Genomic DNA, 15,259 nt, shown 5'->3' with positions numbered 1-15,259 from the left:
TTTGCTCGCTTTCTCCCGTATTTCACATCAAAAGTGGGACAGTAGCCTTCTCATCCTGGCTTCGACCTACATGCAGACAAAAACCTTGAGGTCCGTCCGAGTAAACAGGTTTGCGGCTGGGCTTTTAGCGCGTCCTGGACACTGTGTTTCCATTCTTAGAGATGCATGAATGGTGCATCGTGAATGGAGGCACCGAGGCAGCAAAGATGATCAGAATAAAGCAGAAAAAATACCCACACCGTGTTTTGGTTACTTCCCGTCTTTGCGTGGTTTCCACGGTACTAGTTCAGTGCCGGAGCATCCTCCAGCCGCGGGTAGGTAGACGTGTGGAGGTGCTGATGCTGAAGAAACCAGGGCGGGGCGTCACCCGAGCTCTGCATAGAAAAAAAAATAACAAGTGCAGGTGGGCGTGCCTGCGTCCTTGCGTCATGGTGAGATGAGTCTCCCATTGGCTGTCGGTGTCAATAGCGGAAGCACTGCCGTTTGAGTCGCCGCTGACACGCATTCATCGACCAGCCTTTCATATTTTTGCCCTCTGTCCCTCCGGTGCTGGGGCCAGTGTATGTTCGGCCGTTTCTTCGGGTTCGGGTCTGAGAGGGTGTCTCGTTTGCTGAACCAGGTGGCGCTGATGATGAAGCCGCAGGTGGTCTTTGTGTTGGGCGGGCCTGGCGCCGGTAAAGGGACCCAGTGCTCTAAAATAGTAGAGGTACGAAGACAATGAAACCATCAGACTCTCGTTTGTATATTCGTCACATTTGTGGGATAATGCCACTTTCATTTCAAGCTGGTCGTCCATAATCTGTACGTTTTGGTTTTCATGCACAATTCGTGTGTATTTGACTTCCGGTTGTCCTCTAAATATGTCCGAATTAGCCACGTAGCACTTAGCATTAGGATTCAGGATACAAAATCCTGTGGGTAATCACTTCAAAAGTATAACGGACTATATCTGCGAAGCATCTGTGCATACCTACTTGAGCTGGAGGCATTGTACTGATTTAATTAGACACAAGTCTTGTCATTCTGGCTGTACTACTATGATATTACAACCACAGTTTCCCTGTGATCATACCATGGAGTACTGTATAAAGATTATGAATCATACACGTCACCAGCCTCTATCTCAACAAACCTGTGTGTGAGACAGGTCAGGTCCTGGTTGTAAAGTCAATCTGAACACACCCATTGAAATCATGCATTTGACATTCTGCCATGTACTTATCTGACACTTGACACCAGCCAAGGCATATTTTCGTCTTCAACGTGTGTTGCATTGATCAAAAGTCAAGATGAAAGAAACAAGATTGTTTTCTTTCTGAACTGATTGTTATTGACTTCCACATGCTTTCAAAATATCATACAATCAGTAGTGCAAATTGCAACTCAATTAGACTTTGAACAATTCTCCAGATTACTATATTTTCCCATTATTGTCATTTAGCTATTTGTATTGTCCCCAGTATAGTTTAGAATAGCTAGCCATGATGACTAAAGATCTGATTTGGCCGACTGCACAGATGAATTGCCTAGCTTCTGCCAGTCTACCCCAGGGCAGCTGTGGCTTAAGTATCTTACCATCACAGGGTGACTGAATAATGGCAAGAGTGTAGAGCTTTAGTAGTAGAGTCTGAGCGAGAAGTGTATGGCACTGTTGTTACAGTTTCTATTAAATGCTAATAACAAATGTTGAGCTATGCTAGAAGGGGAGCTGTACTTGTGTTGATTAAATTGATTTAAATGAACAAAACTCATATTAACATGTAACCTACAGAACTACGGCTACACTCACCTATCGGCTGGAGACTTGCTGAGGGCAGAGAGAGCCAGAGAGAGCTCTGAGTATGGGCAGCTTATTGCAAACTACATCAAGGAGGGAAAAATTGTTCCTGTGGAGATTACAATCAACCTTTTAAAGCAGGTATGTCTTAAATGTATTAAAAGTAAAATTGAACTACTACAAAAATTACACACACATTGTATCTGTAGCTTAGTTAAATTTGTTAATTTTCTCCCACAACTGGATTATGTTTTAAGGCAATGGAAGAGACCATGCAGAAAGATGAGAAGAAGTTCAGATTCCTCATAGATGGATTTCCACGTAACGAGGACAACCTTCAGGGATGGAATTCCGTGATGAATGGAAAAGCTGATGTCAAATTTGTGCTTTTCTTTGACTGTAGCAATGAGGTCAGTACCATAAAATAACACTTGATAACATTAAGGCCCTACAAGAAAAGTCTGCTTTTGTTTCATTTTAATTGTATTATTAAATATTGTTTTAGCTGTTTTATTATATTGTATGTTGTATGTAAGTTATGAAAAGTATGAAAAGAAACAAAAATGAGTAAAACTATGTACATTTTCTGGTGAAGGGTGAAGAGTGAAGGGTCTGCCACCTGCTTGTCTCCATAGAAATTTGTGTGCCTGAATGTTCAACAGTATGTCATTAAACTCATCTCTGACAGACAGGTGACGCCAATAGGTCAGGTTACTTGTCAGATCTGTAGAGAGGCCATTCTGCTCACAGTAGGAATGCATTTTGTCAAGGTAGTTTTTAGCAGTAAAACACCTGTAATACAAATAGATTAATATAATTCCACACTGTTCAGAATTCCAGGTAAAGCAATAACATGGAGATGTTATTGCTTTTCCAGGTAAAGCAATAACATCTCCATGGAGACGAAATGGTGATGAAATGGTCAACCAAAAAAAGTTGCATTGCATACCTTTAAGGACAATTCAAAACTGTGTATTGTACTCTCAGGTTTGCATTGACCGGTGTCTAGAACGAGGCAAGAGCAGTGGACGCACAGATGACAACAGAGAAAGTTTGCAGAAAAGGTACAGTGAGCTGACAGATGAAGCATTTACTCTTGTGTTAAGTATTTTCATTTTGGCATGACCTATTTAACAATAGTCAGACACCTGCTTGCGCATTTTTGACCCACTTCTCATCTCCTTCGAGTCTCCCGTGTCTCCGTCTGACCTTAATAATGTTTTTTTTCTCTGATGCAGAATCCAAACCTACTTGCAATCCACCCGACCTATCATCGATCTGTATGAAAAACAGGGAAAGGTGCGCACAGTGGACGCTTCTCGTTCTGTTGAGGAGGTGAGTTCCTGGTGAAAGAGACATTCAGAACGTGTGTGTGTGTGTGCAGTTAAAAGAACTGTATGTAAATTTATATTTTAAATTCCATAAACATGACCTAACTATGTCCCCAGATACAAATATAATGTTTACTGATATGACTTAATTAGAATTAATTTTTGATTATAAGTATTGTGTTTTGATTCTCAAAACGATTATCCAGTCAGAAAGCAGACTGAGCCTCACTTGAGTCCTTCATTTGGGTTGCCAGTTTCAATGCTTCTAAAATCTAAAACGACTTTCTCTGACCTGAATCACTGCTAGCTAAACCACAGCCCCTGCAGAAAAATGTTAATCAGTGCTTCTGCTGCATCAATATATGATACTGAGAATGAAGAAAACTTGTATGTGTCCTTTAGATACAGGTTAAGGCACTAGCAACCAAGGTTCAATTGTTATTGTAGTACCTTTCTTAAAACTGTACGAGAACAGGCTACATACAGCTCCTTTAAGAATTTAGATGGAAAAATTAGCTTGTGTATGCAATTTGCGATGTGAAACATTAAGCTAATGTTTAGATACATTTATAGAAATTAGAGAACATAAATCCCTACCATGTCCTGCTATCTTTGTTATATTTTGATTCAAAACAGTGACTAAAAAATATATCTTGTAAAATAATGTTCTATGTAGCTTGAGGTTTAATTGTTGCACTTTTGAAATCTTGTGTCTTTGTGTTTTACAGGTGTTTGCTGACGTGAAATCCATCTTGGACAAAGAGGGTTGACCTTACCATCTTTACACATTACTTTAAAATTTTTATTTTATCTTTTACATTGCTTCTATAAATTTCTTTCTGTTCAAAACATTTTTTTTTTTATATAATTTTTTGGTTTGTTTTCCATTGTTTTTGTCACTGTCATAAGTATGTGTATCAATTCGTAAGTGAGATTAGATCTGCCATAGCTACTTGTTACCAATGTTTTACATAAATAATACACTTTCAACGTAGTATAGGGCTTTTCTAGGGGACAAATAAGCACTAAGCCAGAACTATTAAGTTGGATTCATGAAGAAGTTTTCAGCCTGCACTCTTGGTCTCCAAAAGAACAATGAATGAATAAAATATAAATTAATTAAAGCTTAATGAACTTATCTGTTTTTACAAAGCAATATTTAATGGAATCCTGTCAATTCCACCTTTTGAATCACTTAAAGGTGAACTTAACAATGTGTTGTTTTAAAATAATTAACCAGCAGAGGGCACTACACATACAAATACGGTACACGCACACGCAAATCCATGACAAAATAATTAGAATAATGTATATAAACAATGACGTGGCAGTGCAATGAGATATAGATTTTATTCTCTTGTTGAAAATATGTACAATACCAAAGGCATATGCTTACATTATAGAGGTTTTCCTGAGCACTTTGTATAGCAACACACGCAAATTTAGCTTCTAAAGCAATGAACCACTGTTGTACCGGACTAAAGGCCTTGAGTATTAGACGCAAAATTAGAACAGCAACGTGTAACATCAGGTTAAGGGGTGCATGACTGTATGGCACTTTCATTCTAGAGTTTGACATGTGTCTGAGACATGTAAGGCTAGAAAACAATCACATTTTTATAATCCCTCCCAAAATCGGACCTTATGAAGCACCATAAAATACATTCAGATATGTTTAACACAAGAGCATAGTTTAGTAAAAATACAGTGTTTTTTAAAAAAATAAAATGATTTACTACATTTTGAATGTGCAAAAATACAAAGAAAGAGCGACAAAACAGGGCAAAAAGGCATACAATGTATTTACAAAACTTTGCGTATATTAACAATTTGTACCATTTACTATAAAATAAGATTTTATACATCTGTACATACATACATTCATAAGATGCTATCAGATGGCCATGTTAAAATATATATATCAAAACAGCTTTTTTTAACCACCGCTTTGCACTGATCTCAAAACCTTAACTGTAACAGAATTTCTTTAAACAAATTAGCCCTTCAGTGCTGCATTTCATTATGTGTAAAATATAGTACCAGCTAAAATTCACATTTAAGTCATAATATGATCTGGTTTCGCTACACGGGCATAAAGCTTACATATACTGATGAGCATTCTTTAAAAATACACTGAATCAAATTGATATATTTTCAGCAAGCATTAAGTAGGGCTGGGTCTGGACCGCTGGAGCCCCTCCGATACTGGGCCTTTGTGTTGGTCACCGCCCCGTGCTTCTGCCGCAGGTGGAGCCTCAGCTGACTCTTGTGTCTGAAGTGGAGATCACAGTTTTCACACTGTAAAAAATAAATAAATAAATAAACCACTTTTGCCACCGCACAATCATGGCAAATTATGGAGAAGAAGCTAAAGGCCCTGTACCCGATTTTTTTCTTATGTATTTTGTCTTGCCCCTGTACAGATATATTGTATGAGTAGCTCTGGTGCTCAAAACGTAACTGCCATTTAACTGTAAAGCGGTTTGTTGTGCAATAATCAGGAAGAGCGCTGTCAGCATGCTTCTTGTTATTAGCTTTGAATGAATTTGAGTGAATTATTAGGATGCTCTGAATGCATAATGTAAGTGAGGAATAACTTTGGACCACTGCAAACTGTTTATACATTTTTAAGACGATAAACATCACGTACAGCACCTTTTATGTTTAAGAGCCTTAATAGTATATGTAGGGATCACAGGGTCACTAGGGTTAATCTTTATGCAGTCTGAGTGGATAAAGGGCTGGACCAGGCACTCACATGGTATGGTTTCTCTCCAGTGTGGATGCGCATGTGGCTCTTGAGCGTCTGTAGGTGGCGGAAGTGAGTACCACAAATCTCACATGGGTATGGCTTCTCTCCCGTGTGTATTAAGACATGGGCACGGAGATGTGCCACCTAAACATAAGCACATAATAATTAGGAACCAATAAAAGTAGAAGTTGCATTTATGTCAAAATATTAAATAGCGGGAAGTGGTCAGTACTCTAAGTGTTTACATTGTCATTCAATAACACTACTTTAACAATCATTTCCACTTAGCTATGAGCAACATGAGAAGACTTACACATACTATATGAATGCTAATGGAAGTAAATACAGTTTTTTTTTTCTTTTAAGTAATTTCTCTTGTGGATCAATAAAGTTTGTCTAAGTCTAAGTCTTACCTGTACAAATCTGGATCCACATGTCTCACACTTGAATGGCTTTTCTCCCGAGTGGATGCGTGTGTGGGTTTTGAGGTTGGCCGGTCGATTAAACTGCGCTCCACAGATGTTACAATGGTACGGCTTTGCCCCTGAAGGATTTATCGGTTAATTAACACAATCCATTAAAATAACTTGATTTATTTATTTATTTTTTACTTGATTTAAGTGGTTTGTACCTGTGTGAACGGTTTTGTGACTGGCTAAGTTGCCTTTGTATCGGAACGAGGCTTGGCAGCAGTCACATTTGTATGGCTTGTTGTCACTGTGGGCTCCAACTGATCGCTCTCGTAGAGATTCTTCTTCCGAAAAATGCGGGTCGCAACCATTGCACAAGTACGTGTTTTTTTCTACAGGTAGGAAGTTGCAAATTAATCATTCAAGCAAAATCAAAATGTGACATAACTTTGAACATATAAACATAAGGCACATACCACAGTTTGAATAGTGCAGTCTGGGGGTATTGTCACTGGATACTAAATCTGGAGAAAGACGCTGAGGGCTTTCACAGCTGTCAGGAAAATGAAAATATTATGTTATAGTCACAATATAATTAGTTACTACAGGGGCCTTTGCATGCTCCTAATGTCATTTAGTGCCTGATGAAACAGTTACCTGATACTGCTACAACTGCTTTGGTTTACTTCATCTCTTTGGTCGCTGAGTCCGTCTTCACTCACACTTTCATGGTGCCCACTCGACTCGATGCTGTGCAGACTGTGTGTTGGAGAATCACTTCCTGTGTTTTCCTCTTGTGTCTCTTTGCTATCTGATGTCTGGTTCATCAGGATAAACTTAAATTTTTTCCAGTTGTGGGCTTTGGGTTCTTTGGGGCAGTGTTCTTTCAGGTTAAGTGCTGCATTCTTGCAACTGCTGGACTCTGTGGGCGAGTTGGGCTGTCCGTCAGACCTTAAAGGACTCTGAGGACTACAGATAAGGGGTTTGTCAAAGCCAGGGGACAGTCTTAAGTATTTGGCCTGAGGATGGTGCACATTGTCTTCCATTGGAGTCTCTGGTTCCTGAAAGCTTCCGGCAAGTTGGATTATAGATGAGAAATTTTGGAGTCCCATCAGGCTTGTGTTAGAGCAAAAAGTACTTGTTCTGGGAAGTGGGCGGACCTTACCGCTTCCCTCAGACACTGAGTGGTCATTATAGACTTGGTAAGAATTAGAGGTGTTAATTCCTCTAAAAACATTGGGGGAATAGTTTCTACACTCCTCAATAGCAGAATGTTTGAAACTCTGGTTTGTCTCAGCTGGTGTAGAAGCAGGCAGGCCATCTTCAGTCTGCAATGGTGGGTGCCTTTAAAGACATATTTACAATAAGACAATAAACTCAAGCCTATTACAGCTGCTTAAGTGCAGTGATGTACCTGGCATTGACGAAGCGCTGGCAGGTGTCTGCGACATGTTCCATCTGTAGATACAGAGCCACATTTAAGGTGGCTAAGACGTGACTGTCATTGAGATTGAGACACGATGTGTACATGAAATCCAGCAAAATGGAGAAGCTCTTTGGGTCCACTCGGGAGTCCAGAGTGATAGATCTGAGGTTCACATTCTCTGGATCCATGAAAACCGAGTAGAAGAATCCACTATGGAGCAATAAATGTGTCAATATCTTATAAAAACTTTATCTAAATATTGTTCAAGTCTGTGATCATACCTGCAAGCCACCAAAACTGCTTTGTGAGCATGAAAATGTTGCCCATCCACACGAATGGTGACATCCGTGAGCATGTTTCGGCTTCGGAGTCGGTTGAAATTAAACAAGACGTCTCCCGCATGTCGGGTGAACTGAATACAGCCATCTGTAGCTGTGGCCATGTTGTCAAGATCTGGGGAAATTATGTGAAACAAATTATACATTATAACATTAATATTGCTATTATTAATTCAACATTATTATGCCTCTATAATTAACATAACAAAAATCATTAAAACATTGTATTAATATTATAATAAGTGATGAATAAAAATGTATTTGCAGTGCTTGATCACAACGCGGCGCCACAGCCTTGAAACAACTCGGGGAGGATCGTCTACAACTAAATTCGACTTCAAAGCGCTGCAGTAAATGGCTCAGGCGGCTTCGAGGTTATTGCGTAACTTAATCCCTTGTTTAGTTATAAACTGTTATTAACTAATAACGTTTTGCTTAGGTCCCTAGTGATAACATTGCATTTAAATCTACTTATATTAGGATGAAGATAGGGTTTTTAATCCCGGAGTGTTTTTACTACAATTATATTACCATAAAAGTTAAACACATATCAAAGACATTGGAGATGAGTTTAGTAAAGTTAAGCGTAGTTTACTATCCATGTTTTTGTCTTGTTTTGCAGTGTTTTTGAAGCGCACTCAGACTGGCGCAGCCCCTGTCTCCGTGGAGCACATTCCGTCCTTGGCTCAGATTAAGTTGTGTAGACACACAGTGGTTTCCTGTTCCTCCGCAGTAGTAACAAGTCAGATTTAACTCATAGCGCTTCTCGGGCTCAACTCATCTATGAGCACCTCTACTACAAGACAAAGCGTCCAACATTGTTACAAATCGCGTTTCTAGTTTCTAGTGCGCGGCGATACGCCATTTATCTGTATAGTCCGTCGCCCGTCAAGTTCAACAAGTCTGTTCAAGTTTACTTGGCTCAGAGAGCCACAGCACTACTTTTGCGTTATTTGCGTTTTACTTTGGTGCCCACGAGGTTAAGATTTCCGTAAGGCTTTACGTAATAAACAGCCGTAATGCAATTTATAGACAAACGATACTGTAATGTGGCTAAACCAGCTAACTTGTCCAGTTGAGCCACTTTATCTCGAGGAGCTACACTCTGACACGGTGACGGTTAGACAGAGTTATGAGCAATGGCCCAGTCAGGAACTGCTCAAACATAGCACAATTTCCCCCAGCACTGACAGGAAATTAAAACTCTAAACGGTTCAGATCAAATAGCGCTGTATCTGTATAAAATTAATTCACAATATATTTGGAACAAACTATAAATTAACTCTCCAAGATTAAGTATGACAAAGTGTTCAAAAGAAGAAAAACCAAGCCAGCCCTAAACCAGACTTCCTTCCGCATCTCCTTGACTTCTGGCCTAATACTGAGAAATAGGAAAGGATAGAAAAAACAGTCACCTTGTAAAAGTTTCCTCGAAACTCTGTGCATCACCAGTTCTCAGAATCCAATTCTAAGAAACACAGAGGCTTACTTCTCGGAATTTCAACAGAAGACCGCACCACTTCAGCAGTGCCGGGGAGGGTGCGCTGTGCCAGATGCGCCTTTACGCACGCCCAACTCTGAACATTTAGAAAATAAAGGCTACTTTTATGGCAAACGTTACTATATAAACGTAATTGTTTTTATTTATTGAAGTCAAAAGCTGTTATATATTGTTTAGTATAAGTTATAATAGTTCAATCGGCTAAAGTTTCACTGCGTAATGGACTCGCCCAAAAGCAAGGTCAGCTGACTGAGTTATAAATATGTGGGGAACTTGAGAGCTTGTTCTCGGAGCTCCAGCTCTCAGTTCAAAATCTTACGCTTCTGAAAATGCTGTGAAACGCAGTATTTTTGTTATTTTTTCCTCGAGTCGCGTGTTTTCTTGCTGTTTCAGTGCCTTTCTTTTTATTGGACTATAATACAGTTATGACGTGGAGTAATCGAAGGTTTGTGTGTCGTTGGCCACTGGAGGAACAAAACGAACCTTTTTACATTTAACGCGATCAACATCATTATTGTAGTGTTTTTGAGTACTATAAAGAATCATGTCTATGCCTTTATTAAATAAGAGTGATCAAATAAGTAAGAAGAAATGCATAACAAAAAAGTCTTTAAAATTAAGCTGTTGTATCATTTCGTTTTTCCTAATAATATCATTCTTACACTAACCTGAATGTCTACCAAAACACCTGAATGAACACAGGCAACATTTACACAGTGTCCCAGTTAATATGGCACCGTTAAACCTCTAAGTACACCTTATTGGCTCGAGTCCCAGATCATGTTATTGCCGTACGTGTGTGCTATGGGCATGAGTACATCGTGTGCAGAGGATGTTCTTAGCTCTCCCAGACCTAATTTGCCCGACAGCAAACAACTTCCCACAGCTTCAGCTATCACAGATGTGAGCCAAAATCCAGAAAGGAACATTAAACACTCCCCAACTGTTTGTTATTGTAGTAGCCTATAGTACACAGCCTGCACATAGACCCGAGGCTGTGATCGCAGAAAAAGCAGAAAGGGCAGAGAGTTTGACCAGTGCACACACCCCCCTCTTTTCATTAAAAGTTCTCTGTGTAACAGTTTGGTTGGGGGTTCATCACCTGCTTCTGTCTATGGATAGGTCACTGCTCTGCTTGGAATGTTCCACAGTATAACATTAAACAGATCTACCTTACATCTATACAATTATAAGTGAGTTTTATAGCTCAAAAATGCCTAGAAAAATAGGCAACTTAGTCTAGTATGGTCTCCATGACATAGAAACGTTTAATGCCATACTGTGAAACATTTCAGACAAAGCAATAACATCTCCAAGAAGAAGCATTTGACAGACCCTCTAAAAGAAATGTTACACAATGCTTCTTTAACCCAAACGCTCAAGTGATTAATTTGTCCCATAGAGGAGTTTATCGCTATGGTACATGTGTTAGTGATACAGTACTGGCTTTTTGGAAAGGGGATTTACATTGATATGTGACTATGGAGCAATGATTCCCCTCTGATGAACCTGCCCCCAGACATAAGGATTCTTGTCCTTGGCCTGAGCCCAGTCCTTATATAAAGCTCTTATATAAATCTATGTGTGCAGCGGTTTTGTGTAACAGTGCAAACAGAAAAACTTAAAGGATCACATGGCTGACAGGGGTAATATTATCCTCAATGCAAACAGTGCAGAAACAGACCATCATGTATCCAAGTAACATGTTTTTGATAAAAAGGGGATAAGAAAGTTGTGGTTTGAGTTTAATGTTTGCAGTTTGAAACAACTGTACTTTCTCCATGTGCTTGTACCAAGCCTCACTAAATACAAATCAGCATGCAATTTCACCAATAAAGGACACATCCATGAGAGATAGAATGTTTTCTCTTCAACTAAAGCAACAGTTGGCAAACAAATACTAGTCATTTGAATATGTTCTTATCAGGCAGACATCGTAGTTTCCTGACATCAAATGAAAATGTGGTTGCAGATTATTTGGTGAGAGGACAGCAGGCTATGTTAGCACCCCTCCTATGTACTTTCAGTTTAGTAGTGTGTAAAAGAAAAAAAAAAACACACCTTTCTATTGATCTACTGCTTTAAAATTCCTAAATTAATTGCGCAAAGGATTTTTTATCACTGAATACTAAAGTGTAGAAACAACAGTAATGCCATAAAATTAAAGGTGCACTCTAACTTTTCTGGTAGGGGGTTGTCCACCTGCCTCCACACAGATGTTATTACTCTGCTTGGAATGTTCCACAGTGTGGCATTTAGCATATGTATCTTGTATTAGATAGATAGATTGATAGATACTTTACGAAGGAAATTCAAATTTCGGCAGCAGCAACAGTGAAGCAAACATAATAACATAGCTCATCCTCTTGCATTCAGCAGCTGTAGGGATGCTCTGTACAGATGTATGACATGTGTGACAAACAACTTCCAGTATTTGTTTAAGAAAAGGTGCAAATGAATGAACATTTAGACTAATGTAAATATTGCGTATTATAGTCTTGGTTTCATTTCCATGTGCAGACCCCCTGCAGGTTGGTGTTATAACAAAACATAAGCATTATTTACACAGACTGTAAACAGTTAGACAGAGGTGAACAAGGACAAGAATAGTGATTACAGTATCACTTTAGTACAGACATTTTACAGCCACATATTAAATTGCAGGTGTTTTTGTTGAAGAAAAAATTATAAATACATGCATTCTTAAGAACAGATGTGAACTGTAACTTGGTGTGGTGGTGTCACCTGTTTGTCTCCAACTTTCCAGATAAAGCAACATCTCTATGCAATATTATGCTTCTTTTTTTTTTTTTCTAAATATGCTCACATTGTACAACACAAGTATAAGATAAGCAGAATCAGTTGCATGCATATTTAAAGATGACAAAATAGTTTCCTTCTCTTTTTTACATATTTCATGCAATCGCCTTAGACCAGTGACTCTCACTATCTCCCTTAACAGTACAAACCTAACTCTTTCTCCCTGCTGTAAAACTCCTCCTCTGTTCATCTTTATCCACACATCTGTAGTTTATTTTAACCTTCACACCCAATTCTATAGTTCCCATCATAGCTGTGTTACCCCAGTCTCCACTACCTCGAATACATTGCTTGGTTGTACAGGACAGACATAAGCCAAAGGTGGGTGTGAATTAACATAATGAGTGTAAATCTTGTTAAACTTCTTATAGGTGCATAAGTCTTTAAGTCAAAGAAATGGCCTGAAATAGACACGTAGCAACCTCTCTGCATGTGTTACCATATAGTTCACACAAAAATAGCACTGCAGTTTTATTTTCTCAAAGGTATTCAGCGTGTCATCACAGTTACCTCCCATAACCTCACGGTGAATATTTTTAACTTTGACAAGCATGCAGACACATACTTCTCTGACATACAACCTGTCTTACTTTAGCTCTCTGCAAACCAGCACTTGACTAGAACAACTTGTGGACATTGATAACATTGCATATCAACATAGTAATGTTGTACTGTATTGATACCCGTGACAGTGGCACTATGCCATGGCGACATAATGCACATATTAGAAAACACTACAAATTTTTTTTATTAACTGTCTGAAAACTTAAGAAAAAATACAAAATGGATTTATACAGCACATTTTTAGGACATGTGATCAACATGGGCTGTTCTGATCCTGTTGGTAGTTGTTTGGTGCACGTCTAATGACACAAGTGACTGTAATTTTATTGATGAGAGACTTGTTTAACAGCAGAAATCATTTCACCTGTTGTTGTTTTTACTCCTAACTAAGTCAGTTCTCTCTGATTAGGTTATGTTAAAATAAAGATCAGATTAAAGTCTAAAATGAGTAACAGAGCTTCAGACTGAGTAGTACCTTCAATAAGCATCACACCCCCAGAGAATGTTGATGATTTCAGCTGCAAAGTATCAATAAAGTGGACAAAGTGGCTATTTGTTCTTTATGTCATTGTTATCTCAGTTAAGGTCTAAATGTTCTGTAAGTGATACAGCAGTCCACATAGGGATTTGAGAAGAAATGGGGTAGTGCTACTTTAGATAAGGCATCAGCAACAAATTTATACTGATGTCTGAACCTCTCTGTCTGAACCTCTGTTAGTGAAGTTACACTTAAATCTGAGCATTATCTGACCATAAAGAACTGGCTCAGCTGCAATTACAGCAGGTGAGCAGATGTCTGCTATCTCTCTCATAAAATTACAGTATTCAGAATCAAATAACTAAACATGACCATGACTACTCATATTCATCACAGCCTCCTGAAAATTGCGTTGTATTGTTTTGAGTATTTTAAAACTTCTTTGGCAGTGTTTGCATTGTGTCACCATGGTAACTGCTGAACATTCCACTATAAACATAAATGACTTACATTAATTTCCTATGGACCAATCCTAACGCTAACCATATACTTGGTTAAGCTTAACCTAAATCCTAACCTAATTTTAACCAATATCTTAACTTTAAAGCATGTTGTTGATCTAATAATACAAGACTTACGTCATAGGGACATGACATTTGGCCATAAGCGAAGCAGGTTCCCATGAGTTTGTTCAAATTAATGCCAATGTGAAAGATACTCTCCTCTATGGCAGACTGGTTGGTCTTCTGTCAGAATGAAGGTGGAGGGTTCTGTAGATGGACCAATTCAGCTATTGAGCTGGAACTGAGATGGAATTGGTCCATATACAGTAGGCACTAACTGTAGACACTGTTCTGTCTGAAACTCCTGATAATGTGTTATTTAAATCCATTTAGTAGCCTATTGTTTCATGAGTTTTCACACTTTATTAAAACTTTTTTGGTAGTTATTGCTAATGTGTGCATTAGCAATAACCAATGTCTCCATGGTAACTGCTAAACATTCTGCCATAAGCATACTAGTGAAACACCCTCAGGATGAAAGTATCAATTTCAGTTCAGATATTGATACTGACATGTGGGCTCTTGGTTTCATCTGTTAACCTTATTCTGTCCCGCCCATTTTTGCCTCATAATAAATAAACCGTGCTTTCTGTGTTGTGGCACATCTGGTTAAGCAGAAATCCCATTCATTTCAATGGAGAATTTTTGAAAGATTTTGCCGTGATGATATAAAGTAGATCCATCTGTGTAAAATGTTCGGTGTTAATGTGATCAACAAGTCAGCAATGCACAATTCTCTGGGGGGGCTTTAAAGCAGCTTTGTAGTCTGTATAAGACTTATTGGCTGTCATTTGTCTGGCAGCCCCATGCAAAATAATACAACCCAAATGATGATGGTGGCGCCTCTGGTAAACTCAGAATATCAGTGAGGAATCTATTATGTATCTGTATCATAGACTGTATAAAGAAGTGGACTAAGGGAGTATGGCATCACCCAAATCGTGTCAGCCAAATGAAGCTCACAGAGGATAGAGTTACAGGGGCAAATCTGCAGTCAGTTTTGGAATTCTTTTAAGGACAAAACAGCAAAACAAAAACACCAGAATCATTTACAGTAGCTTAATATGAACAGTGTATCAGAGCATCTTTTCTCTTTGTGTTAAAGCTACTGGTTTCCTCACTATCCAAAAACATGCACTTTGCTTTCTATTGGGCCTATTACAGTATTTTCTGATTTTTGTTATACTGATGTTTTCCCATGAAAAATATACTCAGAGTTGTGTTTTGTTTCATTCACACATGTTTAACACAGTCAAACAAAAATAACTCCACACACCTTCACCAGAGTGATTTGGATAA

The 15,259-nt window shown here is 38.7% G+C and overlaps 3 protein-coding genes across 3 annotated transcripts in view; 1 reads left to right on the top strand and 2 right to left on the bottom strand.

The window, feature by feature from the left end:
* The first annotated feature begins 464 nt into the window (after positions 1 to 464).
* On the top strand, positions 465 to 4,238 carry cmpk (cytidylate kinase). Its single transcript, XM_020939552.2, has 6 exons — positions 465 to 706; positions 1,772 to 1,918; positions 2,035 to 2,187; positions 2,765 to 2,841; positions 3,016 to 3,112; positions 3,837 to 4,238. The coding sequence occupies exons 1-6, from the start codon at positions 563 to 565 to the stop codon at positions 3,876 to 3,878; spliced, it is 660 nt and encodes a 219-aa protein (XP_020795211.1). The 5' UTR covers positions 465 to 562; the 3' UTR covers positions 3,879 to 4,238.
* A 195-nt stretch (positions 4,239 to 4,433) lies between these two features.
* bcl6ab (BCL6A transcription repressor b) lies at positions 4,434 to 9,551 on the bottom strand. Its single transcript, XM_020939519.2, has 9 exons — positions 9,450 to 9,551; positions 7,978 to 8,149; positions 7,685 to 7,906; positions 6,928 to 7,614; positions 6,747 to 6,823; positions 6,492 to 6,662; positions 6,274 to 6,404; positions 5,867 to 6,004; positions 4,434 to 5,406 (listed from the first exon to the last, which is right to left on the bottom strand). Exons 1-9 carry the CDS (start codon positions 9,478 to 9,480, stop codon positions 5,263 to 5,265), a joined length of 1,773 nt encoding a protein of 590 aa, XP_020795178.1. The 5' UTR covers positions 9,481 to 9,551; the 3' UTR covers positions 4,434 to 5,262.
* Positions 9,552 to 10,211: 660 nt separating this feature from the next.
* The window catches only part of LOC110173536 (ceramide synthase 2-like), an 8,352-nt gene continuing 3,304 nt past the window's right edge, over positions 10,212 to 15,259 (bottom strand). The window contains exon 7 of the mRNA XM_055151929.1: positions 10,212 to 10,223. Within this exon, the coding sequence (XP_055007904.1) occupies positions 10,212 to 10,223 (12 nt within the window). The remainder of the gene's footprint in view (positions 10,224 to 15,259) is intronic.

Source organism: Boleophthalmus pectinirostris, unplaced genomic scaffold (assembly GCF_026225935.1).
Source record: "Boleophthalmus pectinirostris isolate CB_2022bp ecotype Guang Dong unplaced genomic scaffold, ASM2622593v1 HiC_scaffold_16, whole genome shotgun sequence".
Classification (NCBI taxonomy): Eukaryota; Metazoa; Chordata; class Actinopteri; order Gobiiformes; family Gobiidae; genus Boleophthalmus; species Boleophthalmus pectinirostris.
This window is presented reverse-complemented; position numbering and strand designations above follow the sequence as displayed.